Source organism: Chelmon rostratus, chromosome 13 (assembly GCF_017976325.1).
Source record: "Chelmon rostratus isolate fCheRos1 chromosome 13, fCheRos1.pri, whole genome shotgun sequence".
NCBI classification, from domain to species: domain Eukaryota; kingdom Metazoa; phylum Chordata; class Actinopteri; order Chaetodontiformes; family Chaetodontidae; genus Chelmon; species Chelmon rostratus.
In genome coordinates, this window is record NC_055670.1 from 18,280,623 (window position 1) to 18,301,629 (window position 21,007).

Genomic DNA, 21,007 nt, shown 5'->3' on the forward strand with positions numbered 1-21,007 from the left:
TGTTGAACTGCAGTGTCTCAGAGGCATTTTACTGAGTCAACTGTGTCTCACTTTGACATGTTGTCCTTCCCAGAAAAGAACTGGCACCGTTTCCTGTGCAGAGGCTTAGCAACCAGCAGCAAAATATACTGCAGAGGAAGCACACAAGTACAACATTTTCTTTCCCTCAGCTGGTAGCTTCAGATTACAAATGGCCTTATTACCATTAGCAGTGAAATATGACATGTGTACTTGTTATCCTACATGATCAGCCTTTTTCCTTTTGTTATCTGTCAGATCTCTTATTTAAGCTTGTCAATGCATAACCACTGTGTGTTATGTCACTGTGTAGAGATTCATAAAAAATAATAAACATATTTCATGGACACATTCATGTTTTTCTTTATTTCAAACTATATTAAATCAATAACGGTATCAGTGAACCTCTCAACATTGTCAGCAGCCTACAATTAGGAAATTGATTAAAACAACCTTCCCCCCCAATAAACACACACACAAGAAAGCTATAACAAAAACTAAGAAGGTGAAGGGAAGCTAAAATCACTTTTAAAAACCCATGTTGACTGAAAAAGGCGAGGACACACACTCCCTGGCAGCTGACATGTCTTCTGACTCACCGAGCTCAAATGCTCTTCATGTGGACAGGATGGGAGGGATTTCACTCCAGCTTTTGTCACATGTCACCTCTCCTGTCCTTCCCCTTCTGATGGTTTTTCTGTCACTCTTTCCCCTATATTTTCCTGTTGTGATACCTCAAAGACAGTGCCTGTCCTCCCTCTGCTGACCTGCTCAGAGCTCACTATGTTTCCCACTGAGAGGCAGAAGAAAGGACCAACATGTCGTGTGGTCAGTAAACAATATTAGAACATAGATTTACACGCTCTTCACCCAGTGTGAGGATTTCTCTGCATAAAAATATAAGTTTCTCTGTTATGGGAGTGGAAACCTTTTTCATGTTCAAGCCTGAATAAAACAAATTGTGATAACTTGCTAATCCTTTTTAGGAACACTTCGTAAAACTGTCGTCTGTAAACTCAGATTGTTTGCAACTGAGCACAATCTGTTTTTATTCACATTTTACATGCCATCCAACCTTTGTCAGATTCGGGGTTGTACTGAATTTAAGACTGCCCCTCATTTCATTTTGTGAAGCACTAAGGCACCTGAATCAACAATTATAGCCCAGGCGTCTACATATGAAACCTGAAATAAACTCCCCATGAATAAAAACGTACATCAGCTAGTTCTTCCCTTTCACTGGAGGTTAGTTTGTGAAGAGACTTGATTAAAATATATTATGCTGCAGTATCACAATTTACATTGCTCCTTAATAGACGCTCTCTTTGCAATAATTGGAACAAAAGTGTTGAAGTGATCATGAGTGCTCCAGGGCTTAATAAGTAAATGTTAATGTGCTGTATCCATAAATTGAAGCAGTTCCTCCAGTGATTGCAAATGTACAATTTAAGCATCTGCTGTTGCTGCTTACATGGCAGAGTCTCAAGGACCCCTGCTAAGTTCACATTTTAGACGACAACATTACTTGATTGCAATGTAAATCTCAAGCCCGCTGATTTATTTTGGTGGTAGTCAATTTCTGAGTCCAACAATGAAAATGCTAATAGGTTTTAATCAGAGCTCCACACAAATAATCACATCTAAAGATTAACCAGTAGCCAGTCCTCTTCTCACGCTGAAGTAACAAGTCAAGTTTGTCAAGGATGCCCTTGAGAAAGAGACTTTTCTAACATTATATTACATCCAACCAAATATATTACACTGCGTCTGCACTAATTTTACAGTTCGGTAAAGTTAATAAAAAACCAATATAAACCTCTGGCATGACAGCACTTTTCAAGGTGAATCAACATGCGTGATTAGCCTCTCTCTAATGTTGCTGACACCCAATGATGCATAGAGGCTCGAGGACAAATATGTAAAAATCTATCTTTCAAAACTATTTAATGAATGTCCCATATCTTCATTTTTGACATCTTATATACAGTAACTCAGAGGCAGCGCCGGCGGCCATCCAGCTGCATCCTTCATCGGTGACAGTAAGTGGACAGAAGCGTGAGGAAGATTAACTAGAGAATAATTTGGTTTTTGAAGCCACGGTTGAGGTCTTTGTGTGGGAGGACAATCGAGTTGAGTATAATGACCTCGGAGGGGATGCTGACGTTACAACCTGGGAGAAAAAGCAAGGCTGTATTCAGTTTATGCAGTGTTAGTACAGTACAGAGGACATGGGAGACTATATTTCTGTTGGAACTCGCACCCCTGGCATAGATGTGATGGATTTTTTACATATCAGGGAAAGGTAGTTCGCCTAAACATCATCTTTGGCTGAACAGGTCAAGAAGAGAATCACTAAAAGCAACTTACATAATATAATATGGCCAACATCATCTAGTACTGGATGTACTGTTTTGTCAGGTGACTTTTACAGTCAACACTCACTGACATGAAAGAACAATTTGCCCAAACCAAACAAATTCCTGCAGACCTCTCTACCTCTTCTACCCTGTTTCTTATAGCCAAGCATGACGTAGCTTATACCACCAACTTCTGATAAAACTACGCTTTGCATTGCCTAGTTTATTTGCTCCAAAGCAGTTTATGGAAACTAGCGAATTCGCATTTTCTTTGTTTTTTCAAATTTCAAATTTTTGCTTAAAATTTGCTTGACAATAGATGAAAACACGGTTAATGACAGATGCATAATTCAGTACCCCTTCTTGAAGATTTATTGAGCCATGTTGGCAACTTGTTGCTTGAAAATGTAAAGACGAATACACGGATGAATATGTAAAATTGCTATCCAAACACATGCTGCAGACCGGGACTGAGCCCAGCATGAGCCTTGAAGTAACTCCTTGTCTGAGCAACCAAAGTTTAGAAACCTTTGGAAGCCTTTCTCTCGCTCATCCACTAACTTTTCATTTCTCAGAACAATTTCTTAGACAAAAACACACATTGTGGTGCTGAACATAATGAATATTTAACAATTCATGTGAGGAACGCGGCGTTCACTCAAGGTCAGAGCACGCTTACCGAGAATGGTAATTGAGGGTGTGAGTTTTCCGTCTCTGAAGAGGGTCTCGCTGTCAATCTTTGCATAGGGATCGTTGGGGTTTGGGTCACTTGGGGTTCCTTCTACTCTTGCCCACTTGCCAATGGTGCTGTCCCATCCCACAATGCTGCTCAAAACACAGCAGTGGTCCTACAGGAGCAGCGACATGACGGAAAGAGTATTAAATAATGAAGCAGATAAATGCACAATGACTCAAAGGGCCTCAGGTATCAGGATATGGTGTGTCAGATACTGTTCTATGTGAGAAAACTGTGAGCAAACAGTGGTCAAATCAGACTATTTATAACTTCAGATGAAAACCAGCCCATATTTATGTAGAATTATAGCTCAACTAACAAACTGTCCTTGCAGGCAGTATGTAATGAAAATCAGTAAGTCACCCGCAGTCTAAATTCATTTTGGAGGCATCCAGTCGTCACTGGAGACGTGGGATTAAATTATGTCAGACACCAAATCGTTAAGAATGACATCTTTGTGAGAGGCGCAGACAACAATATTTCTGGTGTGACAGAGGAGCTTAAAGATAAATTCCAGAGAAGTCTGTTGAAGTGTGGATAATGTTTCTAATAAAATGTTAAGATGTCACCAGCAGTAAATGGGCAGATAAATTTCCCTTCAACTCACTTAGTGTGAGATCCACTTTAATTCCAAACTCGATGGTTATACTGTGAGTGATATTTCCAGCAAAGGCTGCCCTTATTTAACCAAAACCTTCCATAAACTTGAAAGTTATTTCACTTATTTATGTGCCAATCACTTGAAACTTGCGCCATCAATTCATGTCACTTCCTGGGCACTGCGGTGCACGGCAAGACAAGAAAGTGCTGTGCTCCGAGGAGCCCTGGCTCACCTGTAGAGTGGCACCGTGGAGGATGATGGACTCTCGAACTCTGACCCCAGCACCGATTGTCACTCCGGTGCCAATCGAGACATTGGGACCCAACTGGATTGAGAACAGCATATTTTTCATCTGTTAATGGCACATGTTCATTGGTATGCTAACACAACACAATAGGGAAGGATGCTTACCGTAGCAGTGGGGTCAATGTTGGCTGTAGGATGAATATACACATTACCTGTGGAATTGAGAGGAAGTATGAATACATCTGTCTCCAGCATAAGAAAGGAAACAAACTACAGAAGATTTCATGTATTTTACCACTTATTTTGGGCCCTCCCTCCTTATTAGAGGCCAGTCTTTCAGGATGAGTTGTGTGATACTGGTTGAGGTACAGGCGGCTGGCATAAATTGCAGACCTGGGAAAAGACAGCAAAAAAAACAAAAACAACAAACAACAAAAGCATCAATATCAAAGCTATCAGTTTCACGTTGTTTCCTTCAGATTAAGGCAGTAATTTCTGTCTCTGGTGTTCAAAGCACATCGCTTTAAATGTTCAAATGTTAATTGAATTTTGCTTCAAAAAGAATGAAAGTTACATCCAATATCTCTGTTCTCCTCCCACATTTTTGAAGTCTACAGGTTGGTCCGCGTCGCAGAGACAAATTTATGTCCTGTTGAATGTGACAGTGTTTATGTGTGTGCACTCACCCTGCTGATTTAATCTGGCTCCAGAAGCTGAGGGTTTTATACACGTACAGTTTGCTCTGTCCTGCCAGGGCAGTGAAAATGTCCTGCTCCAGCCTGATGGCCTCTGCTCGGTGCCAGCCGTTGGTTGGCTCTTCTCTGCGAGGGACAGATCATCAGTTTATGGCAATGAGTTACAAACCAGGGCCAGGGGCCTCATTTTTTAAAACACAATCTTGTGCACAGAGTAAGAGGTTTGAATGAAACCTAAGACAAAGGTGAGATTTAAAGAGAGAAACACACTCAAACATCTAAAGGCATGGCTGTTGATTTCTCTCCCTGTATTTTTTGAAGAATCGAGTGAGGTATTATTAAAGATGAGGCCATTTCCCAAAAGGTCGTGGATGTACTATATGATAAAGTAAATACTGAGGAGTTGATTAGACACTGTAGGCAAGGTTTTGCCCTCTACAGCCATGAATACTGACAGGACCTGCAGGCCTGTGCTGCAGGCTTACTCCAACACGCTCATTTTAAAGCCTTTTCATGACCAACTTCCCCATTCTCCCTGACTACCCAATGAACAATTTAAATAAAGAATGTGTTATTGTTGTTATTGTTATTGTTGTACGAGAAATTGTGTCAGTAAAAAAAAAACTACACTTCAAGAGTTGAGGATGAGTTCTTCATTGCTTTCTCTTTACCCGGCTTGATATTTCTAAAACATACAGCTTCGTGCAAAACTCAGCGGCACCATAACCTCCAAAGTCTTTCTGAAAGCTAGAGATAAACATGAATTTATTGCCCTAAAATCCAGCCCCGAGAATAAAATGAGAGCAGAGAGTTAAAATTCATCACTGATGTTAACTTTGATGGTGTCAGTGCTGGGTTGAAACCAAAGCTGATTACGTAGTAGTGATCCAAAAGTTAAGTAGAGGAGTCTATGTGTTCCATATTAATCAGGGTCTCTGGCATAGTGTATTGTGAGAGCCCCAAGATGAAACAGAGTGTTAAATATTGATGAAAAGAATATATTAAAGGATAGCACCCATAATCGAAGTTTTACCAAAAAGGAGGGGATGTGGTTAGAGGCAAAGTACTCCCCGAGAGATTTTGCAGTACAACCCTTCTCATTTCTATCAAGTATCTCTGATGTGTTCAACAATTTTGCTGATTCGGTGCCCTGCTTGATTTAAGTGCTATTGATGTTAGCAGGTGAATTATGCACAGCATGGTTTGACCTTCTGTAATTTATTTCAAGTGTCCTTGGGGGTGCCAAATGTTAGGTCTGCTACACCAGGGTGAACATTTGAAAACACATAAAGTGGGAAAAAAAAGTGTCAAATCTCCACAAATGTAAAAGAAAGAAATCCATATATTGATCGTGTGTGTCATTACGGCTTCTGTGCCCGTGCGCGTTTAGGCTGTGATCAGACAGGAAGCTTTTTCTACCGTTTAGAAGGAAAAGCATAGCCGGGAGTGCAGCAACTAACAAACACGGCAAGAATTCACAAGATATAAGACCATTACGAGTCTCACTGGCAACTGTGGAACACAAAGTTTCACCAGCTGCAAGCTACCTAATTAGCCTTTACTAGCTAACCTAAAGAAGCACAGGGACAACATAAAATAAATAAAAATAGACATGAGGAAGTCAGTAAACCTCTGCTTGCTCTTAAGAAGATGAAGAGACCATTGCAAAATGCAGGGTGCAGTGTTTGACACACGAGGGCAAGATACAATAGGGCTGTTTTGTCTGGACAAACATTAAACCTCCAGACAAAGGACTTTTTTTTCCTCCTACAGACATCTCATGCGAATTTTGTCTTCACTCTAGGACTTAAAGCAAAGGTGGGACATTTTGGGAGATTCAGCCAGATGAGAAGATTGATACCACTCTAACATCAGTGATCAGTCAATTAAATGTGCGAGCGTGAAGAGTCGGCTTCCTGCACTTATCAAAGCCACCGTAAAGCACGTGCTACAGGGAGTGAGTTATATCAGTCAGTGTAAATGGGCTCAGATAAGCTCGGGTTGCAGTAGTGTTAGCAGGCTAAGTGCTCGCTGCTGCTGGGAAAATAAAGTTCCTGATTGCAAACGCCACCACATCTCGCTACCACCCTTCATCGGACTGAATACTATTTATTCATGAAATGCCCATCCTGACTCTAAAGTTCACCAATTAACATCTTACATCTCATTTAACCAGTGCAAAAAGTTAAGTGTAAAATCTAAAACAGGTTTCTTGCCTCTGAGGACTTGCCAGACAACCAGGAAATAGTCCGACACAGACAGAGAAAAGAGGCAGGCTAACCATTTGCCCTCTTTTCCAGTCTTTATGCTAAGCTAAGCTAATGGCCTGCTGGCTGTAACTTCATAATCACCAAGCAAATGAGAGAGTGGCACTAATCTTCTCATCTAACACTCGGACAGAAAGTGAATGAGCATATTTCCCAAAATGTCAAACTATTCCTTCAATTCCTCCTATTCCTCTGACAAACAACGATCCAGAGTTCCCCAATAGTTCCTGTTTCAAGGACAAAATGTGCCAAAAGACGACGCAATAAATAAATAAATAAAATCAAGCATCTTGCAAAATGTCATGTGCTTAATTTGGTGAAAAAGGGCACAGGCAACATTCATAAAGCACCCAATGCAGTCTCAGTCATATCATGGGTTATCTCTCTACAGCTCACACACCATACACTAAGTGCTCTATAACTACACCGTGCAGCCCAAATGTACCAACTTACCCATCGTACGGATATCTGATGATTGTGTGAGGAAACAGAAATCATGGCAGGGAGGATAAGGGAAGGGAAAAAAGACAAATGAAGAGAACCAAAGAAACGGAATAAATGGTATTCACATGTAGTCCCACACACAGATCCCCATGAGAGACAGCTCCAACTCACAATAGCATGTCCTGTTGATTCTTCTGAAAGACGGTGCCGATGTGCTGGAAGATGTCTGGGTTAAACAGGTATATACCGCAGTTAATGATGTCGCTCACAAACGTGCTGGGCTTCTCCACGTAATGCAAGACCTGAACAAAAAAGAGGAGCAGTCATGCTTTCAGGGAGAGCTGGTGATGAGCAACGATTTAGGGAAATAAGACAGAAAAGGTTGAATACCTCATTGGTTTCCTCGTTTTCAACAATACAGCCGTAATTCATGGATTGCTTTCTGTTTGACTGAAATATAAGAATGGCGGTACAATTTAGGATACATCAAATTCTGACATTACAAAAGGTACGATGTGTAAGACACGGCCACCTGTCAAAGGTCACTCCAAACATATCGGGGGCAGCATATCACCAGAGTAACCGTAAACTGTTGCTCACTGTAGGCTTTGCTGTAGTTATCGTTGGCTGTAGCTAACTGACATTAGCTAGTTAGCACAGTTAGCTGTGCAGCTAGTGGCCCTATTAGCTGACTGGCCCGGGACAGAAGTAAGAATTTAGTTGGGTAAAAGAGAGAAACTTGAACTCAGAAGGTGTACGGTTATATTTTTTCTGTTCAAAAAGTAAATTAGGTGTAGGGATATTTCCTTTCTTGACATTTTGTGAGTTTATTATGTTTATTTATTAGATGTAGCAAACTATTAGTAGCAAACTCATTGCTTGCATACATCTCCTATCTGAAACTACAGTGGGCTACACTATCGGACTATCGCCTCTTGTGGTACAAAGTGGTATTACACGACAGGACAGGCTACAGCTTGCTGGTTAGCATACTAACTACGAGTAGATATCTCTGCAACACAATACATAGGCATCTTTGACAGACCGTCAGAAGTGTTACTTCTTCACGTTCTGTTGGTAATGTTCATTTTAGAACATCTGAAACAAAAAATTCTGACCTTATCTTACACATTGTACCTTTAAAAAAAACAAGACAAGTCAAGCTCTTTCACAATATTCAGCACACCAAAAGCAAAACACAGATAAAACACACAAAATCAGCTTTTGGAATTATACTTTGAATGCATTTTACAAGTTCTTATAAAGACAGACAAGTAACAGCCGTCAATAATGAAATCTCACCGTTGTCCCAAGGATAACAAAGCTGTTTGGTTCTCCATGTTCTTTCTGGAAGCTGAGCATCTCTGTGAGAGGAAACGCTGAGCAGACATCAGCATTCAGAACAAAGAAAGCCTCTGGACTGCCGGAGACAATCTGATCTCTGAAGTGATAGATGCCCCCTCCGGTGCCCAGGGCTGCATACTCCTGCAGATACCTGCAGTTCAGAGTGAAGAAGAACAGCATACCTGCAGTCATTAAGCAGTGGGAGTACAGAAAACATTAACTTAATAAGAAGAGTGAAGAAATATATGTGGTGTTTCTTTTAATAAAGCATTCAACAAAGAAATCTTTTGAAATCACTCTTCAGAGCATGTGAGAATACTTTTTACAACTGGTGTCTGTTCTTCAGTGACTGATGTGTGGTAAAGAAAAGAAATAAGTTCTTCTACTGTGAAAATGCATTTATGAAACTGTTATGTTTGTACTTGTTCAGCTAAGAGCTCTGTTGTTTAAAACTTTCTGAGTTCTGTTGTTTACCTGATGGAAATTTTGAACTCCTGCTGTGCATTTAGCAGGAATCTGCTCAGCTCTTCATTTGGCTGATAGAAGCCGATGAGCAAAATCTCCTTCATATTCGGTACCTTGTAACGCAAAAGATGTTTGTCATCAGACTGATTTCGTTAAAGCCTATTCTCTGCACGCAGGGAAAAAAATTATTAACACCAACCAGCAACTGGGACGACTATTTACTATTCACTATTAACAGCCAGTTTGGCTCATTCACACTGATTAAACTTAAGGATTCACTGATACTCCACCGTAGAATGATTATAGTATTGGATAATAGTATGACACTCACCTTGGCACATGCTTCAATGTGATGCTGCAGCATGGGCACACCAGCTACTGGAAACAAGGGTTTAGGAACCTCGAATGACAGCGGCCTAAACCTTGTGCCTGCAAAGCAATATAGGTGATGACTTGCAAATCAGATTATGCTGATTACAAAGAAGTTTTTCCTCATGTTTCTACTGTGCATCAAAACAGAAGCCTTAATTACATTATAAGTGATGTTCCTTCTCTCTTATATAAAAGTCCTTTCAGAGGTTTGGCATGTGGAATGACCATCTTTAATGCATTTCTTTGCTTATATAAAGCACCTTGAATTGCCCCTGTGTTTGACTTCTGCTGTATAAATAAAACTGCCTCACCTCGCCTTTATGGATCAACAATGGGGCTTGGTAGTAAATTAAGCACATACACTAAGTGATCACCAGGCAGCACATAATCCCTGTAAAATCTCCACCTGGTTTACTATTCTCATCTTAATATTTCTGAACTGCATGGTGTACTTAATGCCGAACTGAGGAGTGAGTCCCACTGCCACGATTAAACGTATATTACTTAACTTGTAGCCTGTGTAACCGGTAGTACAAGAACAGCAATCGTAAAACACCTAATTTTTAAAGCGAAGTACGTTCATTTGAGACCAATAATGGGTCGAACAGGTAAATTGATTGAGCCAATAATAACAGGCAGTGTACAAACAGTTAGAAAACTGTTAACGCTAGTTGTTATTTACATGCTGTCATTTAGTGTTGAGGACGTAAAAATTATTAGGCTATTTAGTGCTAAATGTTCTTGTTTTCCTTTGTTTATGTAGTGTCTCATTATGCCACGTCAGTGATAAACGGTTTAACAAGTCCAGCTGGTCTTCAAGAGGTCTTCTTAGCGTTAGCAACCTAGCTTCGCTTTAACCGAGCGCAGCTTACTTTGAAAACACGGTTTAGATTAATTCTCACCTTTTTGGGGGCCTCCAATTAAAATTACCGCCTTCAACATCTCGATCTGGAGGCTCTGTCGGTCTTGTCTGAAAACTACCTGCACTTGTTTACTGAAGATTTGATATTTCCGCATCTACTTCCGACTTGTGACGTCAACGAGATCAGAGTGAAAACACGGAGCGGAGTGCGGGTACTGGGAAACGGAGTGCAGGAGCGCATGAAGACCAGGCAAATTTCTGATATATTATTTGGCTTAAGAGGACAAGAGCAAGAAGAACACTCACTGCATTTGATGATAGTTTTAATCTGTATTTCATGGTCAATATAGGAGGCAGCAAAGGCATAACAAATGAAAATATTAATGTGACAAAATTAGTAGGAGACAAAACTATGATTAAAGCATCAAGCTGAATTACAGATACATTAATACAAAATAAAAAAGTTCAATGAACTGCTTGAAAAATTCCCTATGGAAAATTGCATCATCCCAATCGCTCACATGGACATTGGATCTTTATGTTAATGTTCATCAGAGATTTCAGGCCTGAATAATAACATTAATAATAATTTGAAAAAGTATTTGGTTAGGAATAGCACCTATCTTAAAAAGGTTATGAGGTGCTCGTTTGAGTAAAATGTAATAAAACACAACACAGATAGAATGAAGTTAAAAACCATTGAAACAGCATTATGGAAATACACAACACCAATAAGCAGTGATGGCAAAACAATGAGAGAAACAATAATGGACAAACACAGAAAAATTGGAATTGCACTTAAACTATAAAAATAAATGCACTAAACTACTGCCTTATGGATTTTTTAAAGCTCTTTTAAAAATACATTTTTAAAAGGATTGTCCTGAGCTGCTGACCTGAGGTCCTCAGGTAGGCTGGTCCAGAGTCTACTTTGCATACAGCAATAACAGGACCTCAAATTAAGACCTGGTACTTGAGCCATTTTGCCACAGCTTTGGAAGTGTGCTTGCAGTCATTATCCATTTTGAAGACCCATTTGCGAGAAACCTTTAACTTCCTGTCTGATGTCCTGAGATGTTGCTTTCATATATGCACAAAATTTTCATTCCTCATGATGCCGTCTACTTTGTGAAGTGCACCAGTCCCTCCTGTAGCAAAGCACCCCACAGCATGATGCTGCCACCATGCTTCACATTTAGGAAGGTGTTCTTGGGTTTACAAGCCTCTTTCTTTTTCCTCCAGACATAACAATGGCCATTATGGCCAAATAGTTTATTTTTTGTTTCATTAAACAAAAAGACATTTGTCCAAAATGTAAGACCTTTGTCCCCATGTGCACTTGCAAACTGCAATCTGGCCTTATGGTGTTTTTTGGAGCAGTGGCTTCTGTGCTGAGGGCCCTCTCAGAGTATGCCAACATAGGACTCATTTCACAGTGGATGTAGATGTTTCTGCATCTGTTTCCTCCTGCATCTTTCTGTGGTCCTTTGCTGTCGTTCTGGGATTGATTTGCACCAAAGTACGTTCATCTCGAGGAGACAGGACGTGTCTCCCTCTTGAACAGTGTGACATTTGTGTAGTCCCAAGGTGTTAATGCTTGTGTACTATTTTTTGTACAAATGAGACCCCTTCAGGCATCACATGGATGAACCAGACTTGTGGAGGTCCACCATTTTTCTGAGGTCTGATTTCTTTTGATTTTTGAAGGTATGCTTTAAATTACTCCAGACTGTAGTACAGAACTGTAGTTTGTTCACATGAAAACTGTGGAGCGGTTAAAAAAAAAAAAAACAGTTTTAATGACTTTAGCCTAAGTGTGTGTAAACATCTGTCCCATCCTCTGTAAAATTATTCCTGATTATTATTGATGAACAAAAAGCGTAGGAAGACATTTTGACTTGGTATGGTAGGAAAGGCACAGGTGTTCAGCTACTAATAACATTAATGATTGCTCTGAGCCAATATGGAATTCAGCCATCATTGATTTTATCACTTCCACCTGTGCTTTCACTACTGACATGTCTGGTGAGAAAGGCCTAAATGGAGCAATAATAATAAAATAAAATGGTAATGGAATTGACCTTGAAAACATACTAAATTGTACTTAGATTGAGTTTTTGTTAGTCATGGCAACTGTTTCTGGTTGTTTTTTTAGAAGTACTGAGAGTCTGTTAGTTTCAGGATCTAACATAAACCCGTTTCTGGCTGCACATCACACATTCTGACTTTTCACTGGTGTTGAGAGGAGAAAAAAGTATTATCTTCTTCTTGATTTCTTAATGTGTCAAATAAATCACTGATTCTACTTCCATTAATGTCCCTGTGATTTGCAGGGAAGGCTTAAAATGTGGCACCACTAAGACACAACACACTGGGTTGTAATCCTGCAGCTTGATGTTCTGTTTAATTACACTGGTTTGTCAGCAGAAAGTTCAGCTCACCTTTTTCTTCCAGTGTATCTTTTGCATGTGCATAAAGTAGGTTATGCTCCTATTTGCGCTGAGGGAAGCTACAGCAGTGGGAAAAATAACTCGGCTGTCAGATCTGAACACTCATAAAGGCAACAAATAACACATACACAGCTCTAATGAAGCAGTTTACTTTCATATTTCCTCATTAAAACGTAACCTGAAGTAAAACAGTCTCCCATGTGGAGGTATTCATAACTCAAACATATGCAAATAAGATGCGAATCTGCATCAAACAAACAGAATAACATTTTAGTCAACAATCACCAGGGGACAAGGTGCTTTGGTACGAGCCCTTCTGCAGGAGCAAGGGAGGAATCTGAAGAGCGTTCATATCTCCTCAAAAGTTAAAGGTTTATTCCTTTGCATTCTCTCCCGTCTCCACCTAAACAGAGGCTGCATTACACTTGCTTTACATAAACCCATACAAAAAAGCAAAAGAAACATCCAAATGTGAGTGGGAAGAAGACTTTATTATACTGGAATTATTTTTCAGTACAGTAAATCCTCCAATATATTAAAAAATACGTACAATTCTGCTTTCCAAAGTTTTCAGATTGGCTATAAAAACATTCCCTCTGAAATTTGAAAGTGAGTGCCACAGTCAATGTCACATTGTATTCTCACATTTAGAAAGATCACCATCTCATTCTTAAATACCACACATTTTAAACCAAAGTCAAAACTGATTGAAAAACATAGTGTATGGCTACAGATTGCTTGATTCAACATCACCCTGTACGTCTTAATTACCTTCATTATAACGTTTTAGCAGTTAGGAATAATTCCGCAGGCTAACGTAAGGAATCATCCCTTCAACAGCAATTCAGTCATGTTTCACACATTGCAATGCGCGAACAGTCCAATCCTTCACATAATGCTGCTGCTCACGTTCACACAGTGCAAAACAAAACAACTCTCAATGTGGAAAAATTAGTTCAGCAAAAAAAGCCTTTGCTGAGAGGCACAAATGAGGGCTGTACTATAAAACGTGTGTTCCACATTTAATACCTGGGGCCTGCTCAGATTCAGATTCAGATTCAGATTCATTCTCGTCGTTTCACAAGTGGATTATAAAATGAAGCTTCTTGGGAAAAAGCAAAACAGGGCCAGTAGCTCAACCACTCGAATCTCTCTTCAATCAAAACAAAAGTGGCTCTTAGATTCAGCAAAGATTCACATGGAAAGCTAGTGTAAAGACTTTTTTTCTCCCATACATTGTGCTGCCTTTAACACAAAGTACCAACAGCAAAGTGTGTTTGTGATTTGTTAAATGGTACCGTTATTGCTGGATATAACATAACAAAATAAAATATTCACAATCAAACACCCGAGGTCAAAAATCACATCTCCCGTGGAGAAGTTAATTCCTCTTCAGCAGCACTGTAAATGTGAAACCAGCATACCAAATACAGCATCAAAGGCTTTTAAAACAATGTATTACTTGCCTTAAAAATAAGCCAGGCTGTGCACTAAAAACAGTACTTAACTAGTTAAATTCATGTTAAATTCAACTCATGTAGTGTGCAGACCTGCTATCACCCAGAATCTGGTTGTACCTACTTGTAAAATAACAAGAAGAAAGATACTCATGCAAATCTAAGTTTATGTCTCTTCGTTAATGAGGCAATGAATGAGCACGGTCCTGTCTAGAAACACAAAATTAGCATAACATACAGTATATGGAGGTAAAAGGCTTAATGATTAGTACATGTAATAATGATGTGAATATGTTCATAGTGGTCTCTGGTACAGGCTAATAAAAGTCAAAACTTAATGCCCCTTTAAATTTACAAAGCCGGTCTCTTTGAGCAGATTAAGCCTTTTATTCAGTACCTTATTAGCGTACGACTGCAGATCGCTGCTTTTGCATCACTGTCCTGTCGGCCAGTGTTTAGCTAGCTTCTCGTCTCAGTGTTCCCCAGTACTATCTCCTGTTGTAGAGGTCTTTGCGTTTTCGCAGCTCCTCCAGCACTCGGGCCCTGAACTGGGTCCAGTCTTCATCCTGGAACTGCTGTAGGCCCAGGGCCAGGTGGAGCTCCGCAGAGTGGCTGCGCAGGAAAGGATTGTACTGCCTCTCCTCTCCGATAGTGGAGGGACTCTGAAAATGAAGTGCATGTCAAAAAGCAGCCCTCCTCAGAATTGGTGTGCACAAGTCTCTCTCTAGCGGCCGCAGTGATTCACACGCCATTCTTTCATTTGCAGAACAGAGTTGTGGATAACGAGCGACTCCTGCCAACTTAAGCAGCACAGCTTTGCATTTCAGCCCTGATTCAAATTCTGCACAACTTCTCATCAAACATTATCTGTACTGATTGCCAATCCAGATGATAAAACCCTGGATGACAGAAGAAAAAGCAGCTAAAACAAAGAGCTCGAACGTTAAAGGGAATGTCTGTTATCATAATGTTTGATGTAAAGCTCTCTGAGAAACCCCTCCTCCCCAACTCGAAGCAAATTCAAATACACAGCTAATGGGTATCCAGCAAAAGTAGAACTTAAAAAAACAAAAAAAAAGCTAGGCAAGGCTCAGGTAGTATCACAGTGAACCAGTTAAACCGCTATAGCTTCTTAATGCCGGCATGGTAATAATCAGGACGACAGGCCTTGTTGACAGCAGGCACAGGCCACTGTAGACAAAAGCACAGCTGTAAATAATAAAATGAATGACGGCTGAATTCCATTTAGCAGCTGCAGTTTCAGGGGCCTGCTACTGTGCATGTGGCTTACTGGGATGCTTGAACAGAACAGAGCTCTTGTTAATGTTATTAGTAATAGCTGTGCTTTTCATATAATGACAAGTCAAAATGTCTGCAGTAAAAAAAAGACCTATTACCAACAACAGTTGTGTCAAAGTGCATAGTTGTGCCGTCAAATATCAACAAGCATCACTCTGAGCATTCATACATCAGCCAGTAATATCTGGAATGGCCTGAACGGCATGTTTTCTTTCTTAAACAATAGCAAATCTCTCCGGTAGCTCTGCTAAAAGCCATTGTTTGTTCGCCTATTTTTTCTGCCTGCACCCCTGATCTGCCAATCACGCTCATGTTCAAAAACAACTCAACGGATCAAAATACTGCCATGAACTATTTGAGGAGTCAGACGTGTACCAAGCACGTACATGACTCAGAGAAAACAATGCAGTCGATCAGATACAGAGTTCTGGGTGAGAAAGTTGAGGGAGGTGCAAATGTGCGAAAGTGCTTCTGGTGCCATGCTGTACAGATGGCAGATAAAAACTCATCTAAATTCTGGATAGGCACTTCTCTCAACAGTGACCCTTTGCTCCGCTGCAGACTGTATCAGAGTTGAGACTAGACTATGCCTGGAAGAGGAGGAAGTGAGGGGGGAGTGAGCGCTCGGGCACTGACAGCACGCACACTGTAGGCAGGTGATAAGCCCTACGTCCCAGCTGCTGGACAACACGAATCCTTTCTGGGATGGCGTGCTAGAGAGGCATAACCATGGTGATGCATCGTTCTCACCGTGCACAGCTTCTGGCCTCGCTGCTGCAGCACCCACTGATATTTGTTTTCCCTGGCAGCGTTGCGTGGCTCAACCTCAGCAGCAAACAGCAGGTTGTCCTCTGCATACTCATGACCTGAGGGATAGCCAGCAGACACAAAAATAAATAAAAACCATGCCCACACACATCACCACACTTTCAAACTCACATGCTCTAGAAGTCCCCATAAAACACTTTGTAAGACATGCGAGAGAGCACTGGAATCAAGCCAGAGCACATTCAAACCGCATCACACAATCACTGACAAGTGAGATTTTCCTACCAGGCCATAATAGAGTGTCATCACTTAAGGAGGCGACTGTGTCCAGAGATGACAGCATTGTTGTGGCGTTTCCTTCAAACATCCTTCCTGAAAAAAAAACAACAACTGGTTTTACTCCCCTGAAGTAACTCTGCGCTCAAGAGTACTGATAGTTTTAGAAGGTATCACATCTGCAATTTACAACATCAAGTCTTTTCATTGCTACTTTTATTTCAATTTAAAACCTTAAAAATGCAGATTTTGATTTTAAATTGGTCATTTGTTAGGAAATAGAACATCCTATTTCTGTTTGATCAGAGGTCACGAAAGTTGTTAATCCATACTGTACATAGGAAGTTAAGGAAAAGACACATTAGGAAATTTATTTTTGAAAAAATGACAGTAAGCTGTGTTTTAAGTGTAAGATTAAGTAGTTTTTGAATGATGTCTTAGAGACCTTGAGATTTCCTGCAATTAAATTCCTTGTGGGTAGCTCTCTGCATGAAGTAAATGCATTTCTCTAAAGCTGTACAGAGAACATGATGATACCTATTTAGCTTAGCATGAGCAAATAGCCAACTCATTATCTCCTTATAGTCATTCAGTGGTCCATTAGGGGGTTAGATAGCAACATTATTTGTAGAATGATTCCATCCAAACAGACACACCACAGAAGTCTCTGTCGTTCTCTATTTTCTGTGTCTATTCTGTGTTTACATAAACGTAAAAGTTACTTGTATGGATCCTGTTGTCTTGTAACTCACCGCATCCTGAGAGGAACACCAGGTCACCAGAGAAGAGGCTGGAGGGGGTGCCGACCGCCCGGCCATCCAGGAGGTAGATCATGTGGCCCACCGTGTGTCCAGGAGTGAAGAGGGCCTTAAAGTGCATACGGCCAACAGTCACTGAGTCCTTGTGGGAGAGAGGGCTGGTAACACAGAAAAGACAGTACTATTAGAAGTAGGGCTGCAGTTCATGATTATTTTCATTAGCGATTAATCTGTCAATCATTTTCATGACTGATTAGTTGCTTGGTCAATAAAATGTCAGAAAAGATCGTTGTTTCCCAAAGCCCAAGATGACGTGATTAAGAGTCTCGGCTGTCCACATGCCAAAGATATTCCGTTCACCGTCATAGAGGACTACAGCAGCCAGAAAATATTCACATTTGAGAGCATTTTTATCTCAACAAATAGTAAACAACTAGTTTTATGGTTTATGCAGTCAAATTCATCATCATTATTATTTTGGAAAGTGCACTTCAGTCCACTAGTTTGACCTCTATTCTTGGGCCAACAAGCCCCCCCAGACATAAAGTTTATCATGCCACGATAATTTACTGTGAAGTCAGCTGCCACGAGTGCTGACGGACAGAACAACACAGTTCTCAGTCCAGTCAGAGTCTGTGGGAAGCAGCGTGCTATACTGTGCGAGCCGGGACTTACTTTGTGAGGCCGGGAATGTTGTCAGCTGCATTTCCATAAACTCTGCATGAGCTGTGAAGCCTTTTCAACCCTTTGTTTCCTCCGCTGTGATCCCTGGACATTGAACAGAAAGCAGAGGCTTGCCAGTATTGTGGACACATTAGAAAACAGTTTGTTTTGGCCTTCAGCCTCCACAAAGCATTTCCAACCACACACTCCACATTTTAGTTTAAGTAAGGACAGTAAACTTTTAAAATATGAGAAAGTCTGACCATTAGTATCAAATTTATTCAAATTAGTGTTGGTGTTTCCCGTTGATTAGATATTTAGATTTTACAATCTGTTACACTTTGTATATTTAAACCCATCCTCTTATGTTTTTACGCATTAAATCTAAAAGCAAACTACACATTCAAAGAATATGCATGTATGAAAACTCACCAATGCTTGTGTGTACAGAGTATTGCTTCTAACGTCACTCCCTCTTCCTCAAGGACTGCCTGAAAAATTAAGTGCTGTTAAAACCTTCAATCACCATATGAAAACAACACTTCAGCAGCATTGTATTCAAAAGCCCAATGCTGCAAACTACTCCAGATTGTGTGTCATTGGTAATTTTGCTTGTGTGCTTGTAATGGATGCTGCTGAAAATGCGCTTACAAAATGTGCTGGAGTAGAGAGGATCTGAAAGCCCCTTACAGCCAAAAAATAAAGGTTTTAATTGACATCTAGACATCAGAAGATGAGGGGAAAGGCATTCACCTGAACCGACTGAGGGTCTGCAGGGTCTACAACAACTGCAACACTGGAGGCTGTGTCAATTACAAGATAGCTGTAGTTGTCAGACAGTACCGAGATGGGAATTATCTTGATACCTGTGGACAGACAAAGAATTAAAAGTAAGGCACTCAGTACAATACATTCAATGTTTTTCATTTAGAATGGTAGAAGGGTGCATGTAGTATTAAAGTTATACATATACTGTCCACAGCATTTGGTTAAGGACCTTCATTTCTCACCAACAGGTAGCAGTACTGGAGGAAGTATTCAGGTCCCTTAATGAAGAACTTATACCTCACTACAAGTAAAAGTCCTGCATCCAAAACCTTACTAAACTAAACATATGTAAGTATTATCAGCAAAATGTACTTAAAGTATCAGAACTAAAAGTTATCATTGTGTGGTAAAATACTCTAATAACTAATATATACATATATAATGTTTTTTTGTTGCCGAAAAGGAACACATAATCATTCAATTTATCAGAAAAGTTGGGGATACACGGTTTGCACTGGACATAAAGGAATATCAAAATTAGATTTTGAAAAGTAACGACGAACTAAAGCTGTTAGACAAATATGGTGGAGTAAAAAGTACAATATTTGCCTCTGGCATGGAGTCGAGTGGCGGAATAAAGTTGCATAAAATGTAAATACTTTTGTACAGTACAAGTATGTTGAATTAGCACTTACATACAGTACTTGAGTGAATGTACTGAACAACATTCCATCACTGACAAATAGGCAGACTCATACTAGACTACACTGAAGGAGATCTGCAGGCTTTGCAGGTATTAAAGAAAAAAAAAAACTTGCACAACACTGCTGTACATTATAAGTATAGTACTCGTTCTTTGATGGTAAGTACAACATATGACATCATGCACTATGTTTGACCCAACCATCTCCCCACAATAACCAATAAACAGCGTGTGAGGACAGTAAACTGTAGAATAAAGACTGCTGCATACCATTGAATTCCACGGGCTGTGCCGTGGAGTGACCAGCAGGGTAATGTTCTCGGGCTTTCCTCATTTGCCTCTTGTAGTACATGTATCCAAGCCTGGTCCTAGTGTAGAGCGTGTATCTGGAAAACAGTTCAAAAGGCTAGGAAACATTGCGTTTGGTAACAGGGGCTGATGATGTTAATCCCACCATGTAGCCACCATCTTTCAAAAGACAGACGGTTCACGCCTACTCAAGTGAAATATCTGCACATTTAGCGCTAGACACTACGAAAGATCAGATCATGTGCAATTTTTCCATTCGGCAAAACTGTGTTTCACCATGCAGCACTAATGAGACAGTCAGCATCTACAATTGGCTGGTTAACGTGTCACAACAATGTCTCCTAAAATAAACTGGCCGTCAACCTATAGCTAAATTTGCAACTCATGTGTATGCCGAATAAAAATATGGCTAATATCGGTTAAGGAAAGGTTTAAGACCAAATTTCCAGGGGGAAGAAATTTTGTCGACTGACGACGCAACTTAAAATTGGACCATACTGAATACAGTTTGGTGGCATGGCCTCTCTTAAGACGAATGGCTAGATGTTGCTAAGCTACGTTAACGAAAATCACCGCGATAACAACAAAATCTTGTTTCGTTGAGGAAGGCCATGTTATACTCACGCTATTCGAAACAACGGCTTCTCCGTGCGGGCCATTATTTTGCTCAACAGTCTCCTCCAAAACACTTGTCCTGTGCGTCTATAGCGAACGCACAGACATAAGAAACACAAGAAGGATGCGGTGGCCAGCAGCGTTACCATCCACTCAGGAAGCGCCATAACCTCTGAGCGCAACGTAATGACGTGTTCGGTGACACACCAACCCCGGAAGCGAGCAGATACAAAAAATGTGCTATGTTTACATTTAAAAAGTAGCGTAACGTTAGCGTTAATTGGAAAACATTTTAAATTGTTTTGTTTTTTTTTCACTGTAACACTTCCGAGTCCAATTTGATTGTAATTCAAGTAACGTCTAATCTGTTAAAATAAATAAATAAATAAACTACCAGAAAGTTTTGTTTTCCAGAAGCTTTAAAGCAGGCATCTCAAACCGGTTCCATAAAGGGCCGCGTGGCTGCAGGTTTTCATTCCAACCCAGGAGGAGCACATCAGTACAACCAATCAACATCAAGGGATCACTTAGTTA

The 21,007-nt window shown here is 40.3% G+C and overlaps 2 protein-coding genes across 2 annotated transcripts; both read right to left on the reverse strand.

The window, feature by feature from the left end:
• Positions 1-365: 365 nt before the first annotated feature.
• On the reverse strand, positions 366-10,550 carry gmppaa (GDP-mannose pyrophosphorylase Aa). The gene is made up of 12 exons (XM_041950687.1): positions 10,448-10,550; positions 9,505-9,602; positions 9,183-9,286; positions 8,667-8,859; positions 7,755-7,814; positions 7,536-7,666; positions 4,645-4,779; positions 4,254-4,351; positions 4,124-4,170; positions 3,945-4,037; positions 3,055-3,223; positions 366-2,188 (listed from the first exon to the last, which is right to left on the reverse strand). Exons 1-12 carry the CDS (start codon positions 10,485-10,487, stop codon positions 2,088-2,090), a joined length of 1,269 nt encoding a protein of 422 aa, XP_041806621.1. The 5' UTR covers positions 10,488-10,550; the 3' UTR covers positions 366-2,087.
• Positions 10,551-13,338: 2,788 nt separating this feature from the next.
• pnkd (PNKD metallo-beta-lactamase domain containing) lies at positions 13,339-20,640 on the reverse strand. Its single transcript, XM_041950904.1, has 9 exons — positions 20,483-20,640; positions 19,820-19,935; positions 18,832-18,944; positions 18,511-18,569; positions 18,091-18,183; positions 17,410-17,573; positions 16,667-16,753; positions 16,364-16,479; positions 13,339-14,976 (listed from the first exon to the last, which is right to left on the reverse strand). The coding sequence occupies exons 1-9, from the start codon at positions 20,638-20,640 to the stop codon at positions 14,803-14,805; spliced, it is 1,080 nt and encodes a 359-aa protein (XP_041806838.1). The 3' UTR covers positions 13,339-14,802.
• Positions 20,641-21,007: the final 367 nt, after the last annotated feature.